The sequence below is a fragment of the Anser anser genome (genome assembly GCF_964211835.1).
Source record: "Anser anser genome assembly, chromosome: 2".
Taxonomy (NCBI): domain Eukaryota; kingdom Metazoa; phylum Chordata; class Aves; order Anseriformes; family Anatidae; genus Anser; species Anser anser.
Window position 1 is genome coordinate 14,744,719 of NC_139721.1, and position 19,884 is coordinate 14,764,602.

At 39.0% G+C, this 19,884-nt stretch overlaps 1 protein-coding gene and 1 long non-coding RNA gene across 4 annotated transcripts in view; both read right to left on the reverse strand.

Annotated features, from left to right (window-relative positions):
• LOC310894109 overlaps positions 1-19,884 on the reverse strand; it is a 397,944-nt gene that overhangs the window by 231,128 nt on the left and 146,932 nt on the right. The window lies entirely within an intron of this gene.
• On the reverse strand, positions 4,144-19,632 carry MED30 (mediator complex subunit 30). 3 transcript variants are annotated; one of them, XM_083824109.1, is made up of 5 exons: positions 19,555-19,632; positions 19,255-19,450; positions 17,886-18,044; positions 13,847-13,957; positions 4,144-4,384 (listed from the first exon to the last, which is right to left on the reverse strand). In XM_083824109.1, exons 2-5 carry the CDS (start codon positions 19,426-19,428, stop codon positions 4,289-4,291), a joined length of 540 nt encoding a protein of 179 aa, XP_083680235.1. In that variant the 5' UTR covers positions 19,429-19,450; positions 19,555-19,632; the 3' UTR covers positions 4,144-4,288. The 3 variants fall into 3 exon arrangements, with proteins under 3 accessions (XP_083680235.1, XP_083680237.1, XP_083680236.1); XM_083824111.1 differs by lacking the exon at positions 4,144-4,384 and adding an exon at positions 4,392-11,642; XM_083824110.1 differs by lacking the exon at positions 4,144-4,384 and adding an exon at positions 11,700-11,995.

Here is a 19,884-nt window from a genome sequence, read left to right on the forward strand (position 1 = left end):
TCTTTCCCCTATGACTGTAAATACCAGTAAAACCTCTACATGATGATAAAAACAACTGCATTGCTGTTCCCTGCTACTCAGACAACTTTAAAATCACATCCTTTTTCCTATTTTGGCAATCTGAGTTTATTTTTCAAGTGAGATTTCATGAGAAAGAGCACACATCTAGGAAAGGATTTTGTTGTAGGATATGTATGTAATGCCCTTGTTTCAGCCACTCCTTTTCAGTTCTGTTCTAGCGCATTACCCTATAGCCTTGTAGTAGGGGCAGTCGTCTGAGAAGGGAAGGTGAGAGCACGAGGGGCTGGAGAGGGACTAGCAGATCAGGCCTCTTGCAGGATTTGGGCAGAATAGCACGGGGTTTACACAACCTCAGCAGTGATTATCAGGTATCAGCTGCTAGGGGTGTGTATGAAAGCAGAAGTCTAAGTAAATAGGCAGCTGAACATCACAGCATATGATGAACTGAGATGCTCCTGGTGTTAAATGCACACAAAAAATGTGCCTCTGCTTATTTGCATCAAATACGTCTATATTTACTGGGCCTCATGCAGTGAAAAGCCCTGTAAAACATTTATTCTGCTTCTGACCATATTCACATCGGTACATACAATACTCACGGCTCATAGTAGCGTTATTTGCTGCGTAGTAACAGCTGCTAGAATGCTTTCCCCATGCAAAGTGAGGAAAAAAATCCCTTAAAATTTACACAGAAGCTAGATTTAACAAGATGAAATAAATGCAGCATAGTGAAACTGTAACTCCTACATTATATCCAGTTATCTATTACATTTTCTTAAATAAAAACCGGCATTGGTATACAACCTATTGTAACTTTCATTATCACCCATCAATACACATCAGCCAGCTTGCTATATTGTGTGTAAAAATAGAATAACCTCCAATTCAGAAAAAAAAAAAAAAGAAAAAAAAAACTTTTATTTCAAAGTCATCCAGCACAGCAATGAAATCTTTGTTCTTATGAAACCAGAATCCCTGACCGTCTCCACCTAAATCCATTATTTACAGTGATGAATTTAAGTAGCACTTGTATACAGGCTCCAATTTCTCTATCAGTAAGAAATACTATGATCAGGGCAGGTTTTTCTATAGGACAACAAAAACAGCCATGGTTTATTAAAGCACTCTGGATGTGGCCTTGCTGCCTCTGTGGAAGTCAAGAGGAAAGGTAAACTCTTTGCATCCTTCCTGAACGCTGCATAAATCTGCTCTGCGCAGTCTTTTTCGTGTAAATAAACCTTGGACCCTCGCATACTGCCTAGCAGGCATCTTCGTGTCGTCATGCTGAGTTCAGTGCACTTACTGAACTCAACGCTCAGTATCTGTTATACTACCTGGAAAGCTGCAGGATTAACGGTTTCATCTTGAGTCTGTGTTAACTTGGGGTACTCCTACAAACATGCTACAAAGTCCTCAACATCCCACTTCCACTGCCCCTGTTCCTTTCTGGGCCCTGAAAACCCCATCCAACCCCTCAAACATTTTTATATTCCAACAACAGAACCACCCAAGGTTTTGGTATCTGCTCCCAGGACTGTTTTAACATTAATCCAGCTTCTGCCTAATCTGAAACACAAGAAATAGTCAATGATATACAAATAAAACATTAAAAAATCTGTTATTGCTTTGCTGGTATTTGTAAGTATTACAGTTGGTGCCATTCCATTAACCAGCAGTTAAAGTTCATTTAGCATTAACAAAACATTAATTTTCAGCACACGTTGATGCCCAGTCATTTCTTTAAGTGTTCCACAGTTGAAGTACTGCCACTTTTCCTAAACCTGTCATCTTCTTGACCAAATCCTACACTTACTCGTGGATGTGGTAGCACATGAATTATATACACTACCCTTACTTTCATCTGTGTAAGTCAAAGTGTATGGTTTTGGTCTTATACCTTGCAAAGTTCCCATTTTGACAGTATTTCCTGTGATAATTTACAATTCTGTCAATTCCTACACTTTGCAATTTAGCTACTGCACTATCTATTCTGGTAGTGGTTTAAAGTGTTTTCTCCTCTCTCCCAGATGAAAAATTGTAGTATAAACCTTGGCTACTGCCAGCAGCTGCACGGAAGAAGCTGAATATTGTATCAGCCTGACATCTACTTGCCGTATTTGCACTCTCGTCCATGGTTTAGGTGACTTCTGGACCATTTATATGCAATAAAAAAGCCAACAAATTTTAGAAAGATTTAATGAGAAGACGTGGATATTAAACAGGCAGTAGAGGAAGGGACAGACTGATCTCCATTTTCCATAATTATTCCAAAACTATAAGAAAACGCTAAGTACTGAGAATTTTACCTCACAATTAAAATATTGGTTCCATTCCAAAATCCACCTGAAATATTTCTTAGGCTGGATGCATGCTTATGTGTACACTAAATAGAAAGCTGACACTGTACCTTGCAAATACAAAGACATGCCTACGTTGTAAGCAAACAAAACCAAAAAATCTCTATTAGCAACCTTCATCTCATTTTTAAAGGCTTTCTTCAAAAAATTAATCAATTTTGTCTCTACCTATGAAATAACAATGACTCTCACGGATGAAGAAATCAGCCATCATTCCTGATTAACAGCAGTGCTGTAGTGGACAATCTCTAAATGGCAAATGAACAGTTCTGCTGCTGGCTTTGCCACTGAGTAGGCTAACAAGCCTTCCATTTGTAAGGTGGAAGAAAAGTGACACACCTTACTTGTTAGGTGTTTTGAGACCTAGTTAGATCTAGAAATTGTCACAGGTATCTATTACATTCAACACCAGGTTAACTAACCAAGAGGTTTTCTAAGTATGTATCCATCCATCTTTTAGATCTAAAGCCTTCAAAAAGAAAAATAAAAGACAACTACATTGTACCTAACGTCAGGAAAAAGTCACACATTGTTAACCAGGTGATCAGACCTATTAATAGCTGATTACCTACCAGTGATTTTTACCTCAAGGAGTAGGCAAATGGGTCAAAATTATTAAAAAGCAAAATAAAAACAAAAGACCACTAGAACAACAAACCAGTCTAAAATTTTTAAAACCATGCATCTCTAGTCAATGAGAATTCAGTACCAAAACCCCATATATCTCGCAAAAGGTTAACACTTAACTGGACTCTTTAGAAGGTTCTGAGCAAATCTTCCAAAGAAAACTATTAAGGAATCTAAGTGGGCATGGAATGAGAGTTCAAAAATAAAATATAAGAGGCAAGTCACAAGAATGGTTAGTTTTCAACGTGACAAATATTAACAATCAAGAGTTCTAAGGATTTGTATTGAAACAGTATTATTTTAGATATTTATTTATCCTTAAAAAGAGATACATAGCCCACTTGCAGAATCTATGGATAATAAAAATTAAGAATATATTCTAGACTAATAGAAACCGTGAGGAATACCAGAGGCAGTACAAAGAAAGATGAAGGCTGATGACTAATTCAAGATAATGAACTGCTCGTACATGTCAATGGTTTTTGGGACTGGAAGGCATAGGAAAAGGATTAATGAAATCTTTTCTCAGTGTAATTCAGTAAACAAACGTATTCTAACCACACAGGATGCTATATGAATATTAGACCTGACAATGTCAGGAGCAGTACTCAAGAAATGGTAACCTATAGTTACAGAAGAAATTAAGGTTTGAGAATATATACAATCTTCATTTAAAATGACTTACTATATCCATGAGAAGATAGGGGTAGTTTTACGTAGCTTTTGAATTTTGCTCCAATTTACCTAATACCGCAAGCATGCAGTAATAGGCTATGGGATAAAATGAACTTAAGAGGCACAGTAGCCTATAGTTTCTGTTCCTACAACAGGAAAACATAGGCCATCCTAATATTTGATCATTTATTTCAGTCCTGTAGCTTACTGGAGCTACTTTTCTCCATTGCAACTTTTCCTCTCTATAGATGTGGTTTGCACTGCAGAGCAGCATGCAGATTTTAAAAGCAGTGTATTTCAGTGTATTATAAAAAAATCCTGAAACACTTCATTTATATAGTCCCAACTTGCATAGCAATCCAAATTATTACCATAAATTACAAAATTTATTATATTCACCCTAAGCGAATCACTCAGGTACAAGCTGTAACATGAATCTTTTGTAAAAACAACGCCAACACCATTTATCACAGAAAAAACATTTTAATACTGAAGATGTTTCAAATATTGCTTCAATATGGTTGTAGGAAAAAAAAATCTTAAAACAAAATTAAGCATATCCAAACAAATTTGTATCTTTTCCAATTACAAAGTTCCATTTTCTTTGTTCAGTTTCGCATTGCCAACATGGCATTTATGTCCCAAATGAGATTCCGTAACTGATCCATGATCTGCTTCAGCTGCTGATTCTTCTGTTTCAGTTTCTGTGGGAAGATTTTATGAGAAAATTTTTGTGATTAGTTGCAATAGTACACTCGGAAATACAAAAAAAGTGTTACGAAATGCTACATGTATCTTTTTTCCCAGCTGTCTGAAGGTAACATTAGTGGGATAATACATTATCTTTAAAGTACCATCTCAAAATAAAAGCAAGACTAATGACCTTTGCTAGAGAGGGAATGCTGATTCTTTTCACAGCAGTCTTAGCATCAAAACACTTGATCCCTTCAACAAGTGCAAGCTTGGGGGGATTGGCCCTCTCTTACCAAAGTCCAAAAGGCAGCACTTTATGTAGGGAGAAGGAATTGAAAATTCAGACCAAAAGAGGTCAGGGAACAGGAAAATTTATGTTAATATATGTTGTATAAGTTGGGTGCTCAGAAAAGTGAGGTATTAACAGTCAAAGTCTGAAGAAAGCACAAAGTAGAGAGAGAGCCAATCAAGCTTTTCTAGCCCTTCTGCCTGTGTGGGTCAATCCTGATGTGCTAAGCAATCCTGTCCTCCCACGTATGCTGAATTCTTTAGAACTGGGTACTTGCTTTTGGAAACAAAAAGCATTTGACAGAACAGCAAACTCACCTTTATTTGGGTGAGTAACCAGAACGCAAAAATTATGTCTCTACAGAAGAAAGATCAACGCATTAAGCCACTGCAGAATCTCCCTTACCTTTCATGTTCCACTATAATACACATATTTATTGTCTGATTTATTCGTTTTCCTGCTCAAATCAAAGCTGTCAAGAACTAAGTTATGTGTATTGTTAACAACAAACCTAGGCCCTTCATTTCATTCAAATTTGATAAGATGTCAGCCTTCTCACATCAGAGATCAAACTACTTATTCATAAGGGAAGTCCAGAGTTGCAAGTAAAGCCAAAGCACAGGGAAGACTTGCTACCATTCAAAATGTTTCAGGTTTGACAGAACTTTGTTCTTCTGCACTACACAAATGGCAGTACATTAAAAGAATAACTCAGATCAGTAACGTAACCAAAGTAACTGTAACCGTGATAAAAAAGTAACAAAAAAAGCAGTATGCTGAAAATCAGAGTCCTGAATTTTGATGTGAACAACACACCAATATTTTTGGGATGCCAGGGTAGTCAGATGGAAAAGAAGTCCGGAGAGAAAAAAAAAAAAAAGGAAGCCTATTCACTTCAGACCTGTAAAAATGGTCTTCAGTAATACAGTAATCAAGGAAGAGAAACATCCCTGAACACAGACTTTGGTGAACACATTCCCTGGAAGCAAATAGAGACTACACTTAATTTCAGACTCCTGAGAAGCAGGTAAGACAGATGTAGGTCAGTTCACGTGCACTAATTTGGGAGTTCTAACCAAGCATTTGACAGACTAAGAACTATTTTAAAGGTAACCGTGCATTTATCTAATCCTTCTTTTCCAGTTGCTAATTCAAGACTTCACTACACACAGCACAGATCCAACTCCTAAAGACAAGAAGACAACTGAGAAGCACGTAGCTATGACAACATTCAAATGACAGAATTTTGTCTCCCTCCAAAACCAATGACATAACATCTCGATGCTTCAGAAAGCGCAAGAGGGATGACATAAACAAGCACTTTCATACCCGTGACATTTTAAGATATTTCTGTTTGCCATCCTTAACATTCAGTTTCAGAGAAATCAGCGAATGTTGCATCAAAACTACTAGTTTAATGCAAGCTGCCACTCACCGATACTGAGGGCATGTCATTTCACTATTTTTCAAAGCCTTCATCAATACAAATGAAGGCTGAACAATCAGCGATGATTATTCAAGTTGCAGGTAGAAAGAACCACCATTAACCTTCGGTATTGCAGACTGTGTTCTCTCTCCCTCCCTTTCTAATTGTACTCTTACCTATTTTTATGTAGATATGCTCATATGAACTTTACAGAAGTTACGCCCAAAAGACTCATTCTGGAAGACAATTATTTTCATTTCTTCTGCAACTCTTATGAAATAGTAAATTACTTGATCTTTGCTCCATGCTAGACAAGGGAAACTTCACATTGGATTTCATTTGTTTTCAAAGAGTCTGTAAAGAGAAGTAGTATACAATTTCACCCTATCTGAAGATAATTTTAGATCCTTTTCTTTGGTGCTTTATTTTCTTAGCTCTTCTATTCTACTTTTTCCAGAGACAGGAAAAAAAAAATCTAAGACGAAGCACCACGTCTGGACTGCAAGACTGAAGAAAGAATAAATGGGGAGGAGGAAAGAGCATGGTATCCTAGCTGAAATGCACGTAGTGATCTTTGTTACCAGTCTTTGACAGACCATGGTCCCCACCACAAACTGCTACAAAATTGATAGCTTCTGTGCCACTGGCAGTGCTGGCCTCTGCTTCAGGTTTTGCTGAATCAATAAGAACATCTCAAATTAGCCTTGGGAAGAGAGGTGGAATGGCCTTCTTGGGGAACAGGCAAGTTCAAAATGGCCCTCTTGGGAAACAGTCAAGTTCTGTAAGAAGCTTCTGCGGTGGTGACAAATTTTTATTTCAACAGATTGCTTGCAAGTTGTCTCCCACTCTTTCCTCCTTCTCCTGAAATGACTTAGTTGAACTCTGGACCACTTCTCAGAATTAATGGCTGTATGAAAGAAGAAAAGGCACTTCATCCTACATACATACTGCAGCTTCTGTCTGCATCTGTTTTAAGACGGTATAGAAGAAATGTATGAGGCAGTTTATAATGAGTTTCACTGATCTAAATTCACCTTGTATCTGACAGGCAAGTTTCAGGCTGGATGTTAAGAGAAGGTTCTTCACTAAAAGGTGGTCGGGCACTGGGACAGGCTCCCCAGGGCAGTGGTCACGGCACTGAGCCTTCCGGAGTTCAAGAAGTGTTTGGACAACGCTCTCAGACACAGGGTCTGATTTTTGGGTGGTCCTGTGTGGAGCCAGGAGTTGGACTCAATGATCCTCATGGGTCCCTTCCAACTTGGGCTGTTCTATGATTCTGTTGTTGCCTATCATGAAGGTGATCTCCCTGATCAGTCCTGAGAGGTTTTCTGTGGTGATATTAATTTTCAATGTGATTACCCCTCCACTTTGACTGGTGCTGCAAATATTATTGCCACTTAGAAAGGACTGCACTCTTCAGCAACCGAACAGACCTTAGTAGGTTTAGGTCAGGTAGGACAATTGCAAAAACACATACGTAAGCACAAAAAGCAGTAAGTGAAACAAAGAGGGAGAACCATAACACACATCCAGACAATACCCATCTTTTGAGAAACTCGCAATAAACAACTTGACATGTTTCATACAGATTTGGATTCAGAAGGACATAGTAATTTCAACTTTGAAATCAATTTTTGACTTAAATTCATTTTTGGTCCACTTTCATTTCATTTGAAATCAGTGCTGTCTAGACTAATCCACAGCCTTCTATCAGACATGTATCAAAACTTCCCTTTGCGCACTGATCCATCTCTCTCCTCGTATTAAGCTCAGTTATCTTTCAGATTTTAAAACCTAAACATCACCATGAGTCATTCTGCACTCAATCTATTTGTTAAAATTCTCTTCTTCAAGCAAAGACAATAGTGTAAACTGTGGAAGAGTCAGATTACATTCCAGCTGATGCTTGTAAAAATATATCAAAGGTATGTGCCTGTGTTTTAAAGATACCTCTTCTGCTTAACCCAAAAAAAAAAAAAAAAAGAATAATTCTTCTGAATACTGTGCCAGCTATAGTTTATACCTGCTCTGGTCAAGACCTGCAACAGTAAAGTCCAGCAGTGCATCCAACTTAACAGAGCATTAGATGTTAATCATAGTAGTATCTTTACTTGCATAAATCTCAGAGATTTAAAAATAACTGTTTGCTTTGTTGAATACCACCCTACTATTTGGAGAACTTGTATCCTCTTCTTTTTCATGAGTATTCCACTACTTCTGACCATTAAATTACTGTATGAAGTGATTGTTGAAAGTCTTATCAAGATGACAACAGCCTCTGCTTTTTCACGCAAGTCAAAAAGAAGAAATTTTTACAGAAGCAATGTTTATGATAGGTGAGAACAAGTACTGCCTGCCCTGGCAATTTATACTGTTCTTTTTTTAAATGACTCCTTCATAGTGCAATCTCTGAAGTGAGGAGGTGGGAAAACCTTTTTTTTTCCTCAGTTTTATAGTCAGAAGACTTGCAATGTTACGTGCACAGAACAGAAAAAAATGATAGAGAAAAATGCATCAGTACTTTGCTCAAACTCTCTTACAGCTGCCAGGTGACATTCTAAATCATGGCTACTGAATGTATACCAAGGCATGCTTTCCATTCAAATTTCACACATCCAGCTACTTATATATTTTTTAAGTGGTTAAAAAAATATTAATCACTGAAACAGTAACCGCTGGACAATTGAATATATTCATTGTTCATTAACTACGGCTTTTCCTGATCATAGGTTCTTCATAGACAGCTGTTTTATCCTTACAGAAATGAGAGATTGAGTTTTCTGAGATTTGAGTTTCCAAGCCATACAGGTGGAAGGAAACTGCTCACCTTCCTGAAAAAAGCAGAGGCACCAGTGACAGCCTGTGCTCCACTACATGCTCAGTACTTTACGCACATTGAGCCAGGCAGCAATTTCATGTTTCCACTGCTGTGTTGCTCAAAGAAGAATGAGTGTTCATTAAACTAGTCAAATGTTTCTTTTTCAGTAATTATTCATCATTCAGCAATGAAGTCTGAGGCCTTATTTCCTTACGCTTACCTGTAAGCGATGTAACTTTTCATGGAATTATCCATTTTACGGTGCTTCTCCACCACATTCCTTGGTGTTACATTTCCATTCTTAACACAAAAAACCACACGGATGTGTAATGCCTACTTACAGACATCAAAGTAAGTCACAGGAAGACTATGGATAAATATGGATAAACCGGGATTCTTCTAATTTTATTTTATCTAATTTTACGAGGCGAAGGGGAGAGCAGGAAATTTTCTTTGCTTAGACATCGGTAAGGCTTTTGACACACAGTCTCTCGTAGTATCGTTGTGGCCAAGTTGGTGAGATGTGGTTTGGGTAGGTAGTTTATAAGGTGGCCAGTTTTCCACCAAGACTACTGAACTCCTAAGTGCTGCAATCAGCAGTGTTACGTCCAAGTGGCAGTCAGTTACTCCTGGTGTCTCTCAGGATTGACAGTAGGGCCAGTACTCCTAACACTCTCGTTAATGACCTATTCACACTTAATGACCTAATCACCGTATCAAGTTTGGGGGCAATACCAAACTGGGGGAAGCGGCCAATATGCTCAGTGCTAGGATGTCCAATTCAGAGGGAGCTCAGCAGGTGGGAGAGGCAGGCTGATGCCTATCTCAGGAACTTCAACAAAAGCAAGTGGCAACACCCCACACCTGAGACAGAATAAACTCCTGCAACAACAGTACAGGGTGAGGGCTGACTGAATACAAACAGCTTTGCAGAAAAGGGCCTGAGGATCCTTTTGAAACTTTCTGACACGCTGAATGTGATTCAGGCAATCTCCAGACCTCCCACTGAGCCTAAATTCTTCTAGGGCTGTCGTTGCAGACAGCCAGTTCAGGTGCCCAAACTGGCAAAGAACTGTGCACTGTGCAGATTAATGTGCTGAGAAGGTGCCCAAGTAAACAATTCTTCCTCTCTCGCTGAAGGGTTCCTTGGTGTGCATTTGTATTTGGGGTGAAAAAAATTCTACAAATACAAAACAAATTAAAAATACATGCAAATACGGTGATGGATAGCTTTAAAAGAATGCAAGTTCGCAGCATTAAGAAAAAAAAAAAGTAGTTTTCAGGCAAAGTTCTTCCCTGAGAAGAAAGCCTAGTTGCAAATTGCTGTTATTTTAAGGACTACCTCACAAAACAACATCAGCTCCAGTGCACAATGGTTTTGTTACCAAAAAAGCCCCCAGGTAAATTCATAACAACTTAACTCAGAAGCCTGTAAATTGTCTCTTCCCCTCTTAGCAAGATCACTGTTAACCACTTAGCAAAGATTCATTAAGGGTATCAGATGCAATTATTTTCAGGAGGGCTACCTGCAACGTGTCAGCAGTATTTTCACATCTTTTCATTTTCAGACAAATGTATTGAGACTACTAATTATGCAATGGTTTTCCTATGTACTCATTTGAAACCAGACCTGCAGCATCTGAAAAAAACAGACCTGTATTTGCTTTATTTCTAAACACAAACAGTAAAGAAAATGTAGCAACACAGATTACAGCATTCTCACTTTGAGATTTGATTTTCTGTCTTAAGTCCTGCTAAATGTACTACAAGACCTGAGCCTGACATCTTGAAAATATTACAGATGATGCCGTACTTGTACGGTTAGACACCTGTAGGCAGAAGATTATCTACAGATATGAAGACAATTGAGTACATTTTTGTAACAGCTGCCAATTGTTGCAAATAATAATCACCTTCAATAATAACTTGCAGGACTTGGATTAGTAGACCGATGCAACAACTAAACTGATTCCGGAACAGTAAATTATTTATTACAGAAAAAGAGTGAAACATCTCACCAATTTACAGCTCTAGAAAGCAAATACCAATAAAAGGAATAAGCAACAATTTTGGGAAGAACAGGAGAGAATTGTTTCACACAAAAGGTAGAGCTAGTTAGTGCTGACTAAACAGCTTTTTGTTTTGCTTTGGTTTTGTGTTGTTTTTTTCCTTCTAATAGCGGTGCATACTTACAAGCGTTCTGTTTAGTAACTGCTTGTATGGCAAAAGTCCCTTTTGATTTAAGCCTAATAGGCTCCATTTAAAGTTATGGTTGCTGGATATTATTGAATTGCTAGGACAGAAATTCATTACCTTGTAAACTAATCTATGTTTTTAATTAACGGACAGGGACTTCGTAGCCAAGGCCAGAGCATTAAACTTTCTGACCTAAAATGTAAGCCTAATGCAGCTGAATAAATAAGATGTCACTATACAGTAAGCTGATATCAGAAGCTACTGCAGTATTTGAAAGTACTGCTGCATCAACAGGTTCTTCTGCCCCAAGAGGGAGGAAGTGAAGGAAGCACACGATGGTCCCCCCACCTCCTCTGGACAACTGCTGGAGCAAAGCAGAGCTGTTACGTTTCAAGTCAGTGGTTCCTGGAAGGAGGCACGTCTTTGTGTGAGAATACATGAGCCACGAGGTTTTATATGATCTACTCGTTTCCTTTGTGCTTCCAACTGCAGGGGAGTGTCTTTCATATACACACAGGGCCACCAAAGAGATCAGACTTGCTGGGAAGTCAAAGCAAGGAGGACAAAATTAAGTGACCCATGCACGGAAGGTCCAAGAATTCAGATGGGTTAGGCAATAATGCTTTTTTGATACCAGTAGCATGAAAGACTGAAAAGGTAACTGCCCATCACAGCAACCAGGGTGAGCTAAGAGCGGGACAAGCAGCTGCAGGGAGAAGACAATAGGTGAAGAATATAAAAAGCTTCTTCACCTGTCACACTGATTTCCCTGTCACAGCATTTTCATCAACATTTTATATTACTGAAATTTTGCTGAAAGAAATTAAGCAAAACTGAGCTGGAGATGGACGTTACATATTGCAGAGGACTGAAAAGCTGTCAGGAGTGCCTGCCTGTTAAGAAACAGAGAGGGCTGTTAAGTCCAGCAGCCAGTGACAGAAATTAGATCAATTAACCTGATTCTACCACATTTTCTTTGCAAAAGTATGAATTGTTTCCTTTCTAGTCATGAAAAGTAAAGCACTTCCTGTTCTGTAATGGATTAAAATTTGGTCTTGGAAATTGGAGAAACACAAAAGAACGGAAAAAGAAAAACAGTGAAATCAGTGCAGTTTCAAAAAGAAGCAGTTTAAATTTCTGTTGCAGTACATAGTAAGTATTTGTCCACAAAAACACTACAGAAAGTTCAACTAACTTCTGAAAATTTACTGTTGAAAATCTGGTGTTAGGCATTTAAGTGTAAATAGAGGATTTCAGACCAGATTTAAGTGCCTGTTTGAATACATCCTTAATCGCTGATTTGCTACTAATGCTCCTGTAACCCCACCAACCTTTTCAAGATTTAAGGCTCATCATAAACATTTATGAAATTCTCTTCACAAGATCACACCAAGGAGGTTTAAAAACACATTAGCATACAAGTACAACAACAAGGGCAAAAACATGTCATAAAACTATCAAAAACACAGCAAATATGGACAGTTAAACTTATTAGCACTTAAATATTGCAAATAAATGTGCATAAATTCACAGTATAACATTACATACAATATAATATATACAACCCTGCTACATCAGCATGCAGCAGAAAGAATACAACAGTGAAGCTGACAACTGCTTTTCTCTACATTCACAGTCCCCGTTTTTGCTTGTACCATATGCATGAATTTTTCTAAATAGGTTTTAAAAAAATTGGTACATCTCTAATTGTTGAAGACAAATGAAAATATTGGAAATATTTAAAAAGACAAAAATCCACCAATTATTCTCTGCAAGAAGATTTATTTTAGACATTCACTTCCTTTCTTCTGTTGTTTTGGTAGATTATGCCTGCCTTTTAACAAGAATTTACAGATATTACAGCTACACAAATATTTAGAAAATCCTGTCTTTGTACTTTACAGACTGAAGGAACACTGCTCAATATTGTGGTCTGGTAATACTACTTATTTTTAATCTCAATATTATATTAGCATTTACTATAGAATATTTATTTTTAGATTTGAATTCATCTTTAGTAATTGTACTCAAATGCGTACTGCCACTCGAAATAAAAATTTAACAGCATCTTTATCACATGTGGCACATTTTTTCTGAATGTGTCAAGATTCTATGAATGCTGTACTTAACAAAAGAAACGTTCTTTCCTGAACTGACAAAATATAGAAAGTAACCCTGAAAATTCTCTACCAATACATATTGTAATATTTACATACCTGATGTTTAATACTCATTTTTTATGTACTTGCACAATAAAAGTTTTGGAGTGAAGTAAGTTCAACAGGCACCTTAACTCTAACTCCATGAGGGTGGTGAGGCCCTGGCACAGGCTGCCCCATCCCTGGAGGTGCTCAAGGCCAGGCTGGATGGGGCTTTGGGCAGCCTGGTCTGGTGGGAGGTGTTCCTGCCCATGGCAGGGGGGTTGGAAGCAGATGGTCTTTCAGGTCCCTTCCAACCCAAACCATTCTTTGATCTGTACTACCAACATCTAGTGGGCTAACCATAAACTCAATATACCATTTCAGAAGAATATATATTAAAAAGAGCCACAGGTTAAAACTGTTATGGTATCTAAAATCTACAGCAAGAGCTACATCCAGAAGAATTTGTTTACTAGCGGCAATTCTGAAAGTTACATGCAAGAAGTTTGATGGTAGTCATCACACATACAGCCTTCGGTGCAGCAGGCTAGAAATCCAAGCAACATTTTCTGTTTTATGTAAGTCAATTTAAAACTTTCTTACCTTATTTACTTCCATGATTTCCCTTCTCTCTTCACTAGCAAAACGAAGCTGACTAGCGGCACCACGATCATCGTGCTTGGAGCCATCTTCTTCAACATACGGAATAAGTTGCTGAGAAGACAAGAAACATCAGCTTTAAAAAAAAAAAAAGAGGGAGGGGAAAAGGAAGAGAAAAAAAATGAAAACAGGAGATGTATAAATTACTAATATTTTCTCCAAAGGCTCAAACTTCCTGAAAAGAAAGGAGTGGAGAAAGCCTTCCTTCATCACCTCCAAACCAAAGGCCTAGACCTAAGCCATCTCACAAGTGCAGGCACAACCCAGTATTAGCTTTTTAAGATGTTTATCACAAGTAATACTTGTATTCTTGAACTCTATAGACTTTGTTTTTAAAATTTACTGTTCCACATCATGAAATAACACAATGGTGAACTTACCATTTTTGTCAATTATTTCAGTGATGCACTAAACATAATTTATGACTGGCTTTACACATGCAGATTAGCTACTTGGTTAATACCCTAATTATCACTTACTATTTTAGTGGGTGTCTGTTTGGCTATTCTTGAAACCAGACCCACAGTTACCTAATAGGAGTTTCTCCATAAGGATTTTCCACTGGGATCTCCTCAGGCATGTAACACACTGTCTTTTTTTATAAGGTTCTACAAAGCCAACCTTTGATAAAGAATTTTTAAATGAATACTAATGTACGTTCCTTTCCATAACAACAACAAAACTGAAGGATCAGTAAATGTACTAGATAGAAAACAAATACACGCTTTGTCTCAAAACATTCGCAAGCTAACATCTTATTCAAAAAATAATTATAAGCTGTAACGTTTTATATATAACATACATACTCAAAGTCTACAGTCTAACAGTCTATTTTTCCATCCTGAACTGCGAGAAGCTAAAACTGATAGCAAAATTATACCCTTGTTAATATACGTATGTATCACAGACAAATGAAAGACAAGTAATTCATGCAAATGAGCAAGAAGACATTAGCCCAAAAGCCAGGGGACGTGTCGCTCATCAAATACACGTTAACTTGTTGCTTAAGTTGAGGTGTAATATTATGAAGCCTTCAGCTGCGTCCTTCAGCATTCTGATGTGCTGTAACTGTGTGTAACTCACTGAAAATTGAATTCTCTTCTACACAAGCTTTTATCAGACCATTCTCATGAAGCTTCTCAAAATGGACAAAAAGTACCATACCTAAGCTTGGCCATGAAAAATTAGTAAAGGCTCACAACTTGTTGCATCTCCATACTATAAAGCAAACGTAGTGTAGCCAGTATGTACTCCTGGAAAAAGCTCCTTCTCTCACTTATGGAAAAATAACATACATCCAGAGTAGATGGAATGTTATCCCCTAAAAACCTCCCATCTATCAGAAAAGCTAGGAATTCAAACAAAGAACTACAATTAATACACAAATAAAGCAGTTCTCTCTAGAGAGGGAATTTTGTAACAAGATCTGCTTCACAATCATCTTGTAACTTGTTACATTGGTTAAAAGGAAGTCAATAAGAATACCTATTAAACTAATAGCATGTAGTAATGAAAGAAATATAACATTTTAATATCAATATTAATAGACTAAGGAATATTAATAGGCACTGATTTTATTGACAGAATGTAAGGACAGAATTTCTTGCCATAAACAAGATGCAAATAGGAAATAAGAGAGAGAAAACAACAAAACGTTTTAGGTAGTTTCTCAACTCTACGTGGAGATACCTCATGTAGGTTATGAAAGGTGTAACGTAAAACTAAGTTTTATAGCCTGGACATTCAGAGGGCTTGCCTTGGGATCTCTGCATTAAACAGCAAACTAGCAAACTCCTGCACACCATCTGCAATAAAACGGATAACGCGCAGCTAAAAATATACGCCTGCTATTGCACAGCAAATAGGAGTTACATTAATATACCTGACACCAATTGTTGAAGCAGATACCTGATTTTGCAGTTACTATAGACTACTCAGGAAGAAGTGCAGTGACAAACACTGACACTGATTAGCCGCGTATCATAGAACAGCTTGGGTAGGAAGGGACCTTAAAGATCACCCAGTTCCAACCCCCTGCCATGGGCAGGGACACCTCCCACCAGCCCAGGTTGCCCAAAGCCCCATCCAGCCTGGCCTTGAACACCTCCAGGGATGGGGCACCCACAGCTTCTCTGGGCAGCCTGTGCCAGTGCCTCACCACCCTCTGAGTGAAGAATTTCTGCTTTATACCTAATCTAAATCTACCCTCTTTCAGTTTACAACTCTTCCCCCTTGCCCTGTCACTGCCTGCCTGTGTTCCAGAATATGCAGAGATATGTTGGAAATTTAAGGGAAGAAGACAGGTTGAGGAAATATGGACATATATGTTACACCCTTTCATAAGCAACAAAAGTTAAACAAAAGTTCAAAACTACAAGACAAAAAGATCAGTAACAAAGGCATTGCACATAAGTATTGTCAGACACCGATTGCTAAAGAATTAGACAGGGAGCCACAGAATAATTGTCTTGTTCATTGCAGTATCACACGAAGGTTAATAACTGGAAAAAAAAAAAAGGAAGAACAGCATACATCTATTCCACTAGTGAGTCAGGAATCAGTTAAGTGAAAGGGAAAAGCCATTAAATAATTTGACTGATTAAAGAAGAGATTTGTTGATATTCTTCAAAGATAAGGTTAGAATGTCAGTCATTAAACAATATGATTGAGACTATCACTTAAAAGCCGAAATAGGAATTTAAGAAATCAGATCAAGATAAACGATGTGACACTTTCATTCACCCTAACTCATAAAACATGAGGAATTGGGCATTAACTTCAGAGCAGCAAAGACCAAGCAGATAAAAGGAAAAAGAAGTCGTCCAACTGTTGATATAAAAACTCTGCTGTGCATAAGGTTATCACTGAGACCTTATAATATAAAAGAGGAAAAGAGCAACCTCCTCAACTGTACGTGAAAATAAGACAGATTGAAAACCTCTAAAGGGGATACAGCTATTAAGCTTTTGCACACAAGCCAACTCTAACAAACCATGAATAAAGTGTTTGTTTTTGTTGGTTTTTTTTAAGGACAAGTTATCTCACTCCCTCAGTTGTTGTAAGGCTCCCCCATAGTTTCTCTGAAACGCACAGGAGTGACCGCTGACAGAAGGACATGAAGGACATTACTGGTCTAGAACGGTCTGCAAAGAATGGACTCCATTTCTTTATTCCTATGCAGTGAAGGAACTCAAATATAAAACTTTACATTTAAATGGTTGATACTCAGTGGGCAATCAGAAGTCGATACAGTAGCCTCTAAATCCAGAGGTCAGTAATTAAAGATCATCAGTTTTGGCTGATAAAGAGCTGTAAGAATTCAAATCATAACATAAAACAGGCTTAAGAGTATTACAAAGAATCATAAACGACTTATGAGGGGGGAAAATAAATTTTGATTTTACTAGATAAAGCATTTTTATTACGAAAAACCTTTGGCCAATCCTACTTAAGTATTCTGCTGTTACCTTTCCCACCACCACTGCACTTTCAGATTTGGTTCACATTGGCTCAGAAGGTTAAGGATAGCTAAGTGAGGAAACTATGAAGGCACAGGCTGATGGGCAGAGCAAGGGAATAATAACCCTCATAACTCAGGCCACCAGGCAAGAAGGTGAGGGCTTAAAGCAGACTAAACCAACCTCTTAAAAAAAAAAAAAAGACCCTTTTTCCTAGGGGAAAAATATCAGTGAATCAGAAAAGAGGCCTGAGGAAAAAGGAGGAAAAAGGCTACAAATTTAAATGAAGTTTGATTTCAAAATTGAACCTCTTCCAGGTGGTAAGAATTGGTGAAACTTGCACACTAACATCGCCATCTTTCAAACAGCTCCTAACAATAAACAGGATTCAGCCCACAGAAGTATTCCAGTCTCACTTAAAACCTGTTTGCTCCAAGCCTGATGCAACCCCTGAGAAGGGATGATATGCTAAACACAGCGCGGTGATTCTGAGTTGTTATTTGTACATATAGACGGCTACTTACTTCGATGGGAACAGGATCAAGCCCAGCACAGTTCTCATTGCATTTGTCATAGACTAATCTCAGTTTTCTGAAGAGTATCGATAGCTGGCGGAGGTGTTCCTGCAGCTTTCCCAGTCTGTCTTGATACGTTCCAGTGTGATAAGTAACACCATTTGGTAACTTAAAGGAAACAAAACCCAAAAACATTAAAAATATTTCTCTCATAGGAGTTAAATAACCTAAAAATAAATTTGAGGATTTTTTTGTACATTTTAAAATAAGATAATCACACTATTCTCATAAAAATCACTGACATTTCTCTTGTTTTTTGGTACAATTCTGTATTTTCTCTGCACATCTCACGTACCAAATCACTACTCTCAAAGAGCTTCACGTATTCTACATGTTGGTCACTGTCAGTCCCTCTGGAACTTTCAATGAACGCCTTCAAAATGCTTAAGCATTGCTGTTACCTGAGTATTATACTCTGCGTCAAGAAACGATTCAACGTCTGGTCACAGTTCAGACAATCAAAGCAAATTCAAAGTTAGCAAATAACGTATCTGTACCTAAAATAATTACAAAAGGAAACTTCCAAAGACATGAAAATACATAGGGAACAGGGGGGATCAGTTGCATGTTTATCTTTGAGGCTGAGTGCGAGCACTTCTGCTCTCAGCAGAGAAACGTGACCCAGGTTTGTACGTTTTCTCAGTAAGTAACTACAACAAGGATTTTGTCCACTTTAACAACATGAAAAACGTCACAAAGTTTTGGTGGAAAACATTATAGAAGAATGAAATCACTGATCAATGACAATTCCTCTAAAATTACTCCCCAGAGGTTAATAAAAACACAGAAAAGTAAATGGCATATAAATACACTTCACTATTCTTAAAGGAAAACATGAATATCAAGTGTATTTAGAGCACATTTACAGTGGGCAAAAATAACAATTTGTCATTTCTGAACATTCTCCATGTTCCCTCAATATACAGCAGCACACACTGCTCCAACCACCACTCTCTTTTCAAAGCACTATGACTTTAGAATCATTAGGGCTGGAAAAGCCCTCCAAGACCATCTGGTCCAACCACCCCACTACCACCAATGCCACCCACTAAACCATGTCCCTAAGCACCACGTCCAACCTTTCCTTGAACGCCCCCAGGGACGGTGACTCCACCACCTCCCTAGGCAACCCGTCCCAGTGCCTGACTGCTTTTTCTGAGGAGAAATGTCTCCTCATGTCCAACCTAGACCCCCCTATGATCTAGTCATGCATGTAAATACCCTTAACTATCCCCAAGCAGACACACTTGGTAGTGAAAACACTAGGAAGGGAACTGAGGACCGCTAAACCAAGCGACCCCGGCAGCAGCTGCCTGACCTGCATGTTCCTGAGGAGCTGGAAGATCTCCATGGTTCGGAACACGATGTCCTGCACCGTCTCCTGCCCGATGCGGCACAGCGACGCCGTGTTCACCTCCCGCGCCGCCTGGGCCTGCGCCCCGGAGAAGGCCCCGGGGGGCATCGCCGCCCCGGCCAGAGGCGGAGTTGACATCTCCGCCGGCGGACCGCTCCCACTGTTTAAAATTAAGACGGAATGATTAAATTATTAATTGATCCTGTCATAACAAGCCTCGGAGCCCCCCCCCCGCCGCCCCGCCCGCGGACAGGCCCCACACACCGCGGGGCCCGCCGAGGCCGCGTTGCCCTGGCAACGCGCGGGCGGAAGCGCTCGGCGGCACCCGGAAGCGCGGAGGAAGTGACGAAATACAAAAGGGGGAGGGGGGCGGGGCGAGGGGCGGGTGGCGGCCGTTGGGCTGAGGGGGCGCTGAGGGGGCGCTGAGGGGGCGCTGAGGGGGCCCCGAGGGGGCCCCGGGTGGGGCTCGGCTCGGCTCGGCTCGGGGGCGGCGTGGGCGCTTGTCGTGGTTTTGGGGGCAGTTTTTGTGTTTTCTGGATTTTACGGATGAATTAGAACCCAGGCGTGCCCTCCTGGAGCCTCACAGCTCAGTTT

Coding starts and splice junctions, on each gene's coding strand:
- MED30 (XM_083824109.1), bottom strand. CDS start 19,428: ATGTCAACTCCGCCTCTGGCCGGGGCGGCGATGCCCCCCGGGGCCTTC. Junction 13,958..17,885: donor TTGATCCTGTTCCCATCGAA/GTAAGTAGCCGT, acceptor TTGTCTTCTCAG/CAACTTATTCCGTATGTTGA. Junction 4,385..13,846: donor AAATCATGGAAGTAAATAAG/GTAAGAAAGTTT, acceptor ATCTTCCCACAG/AAACTGAAACAGAAGAATCA.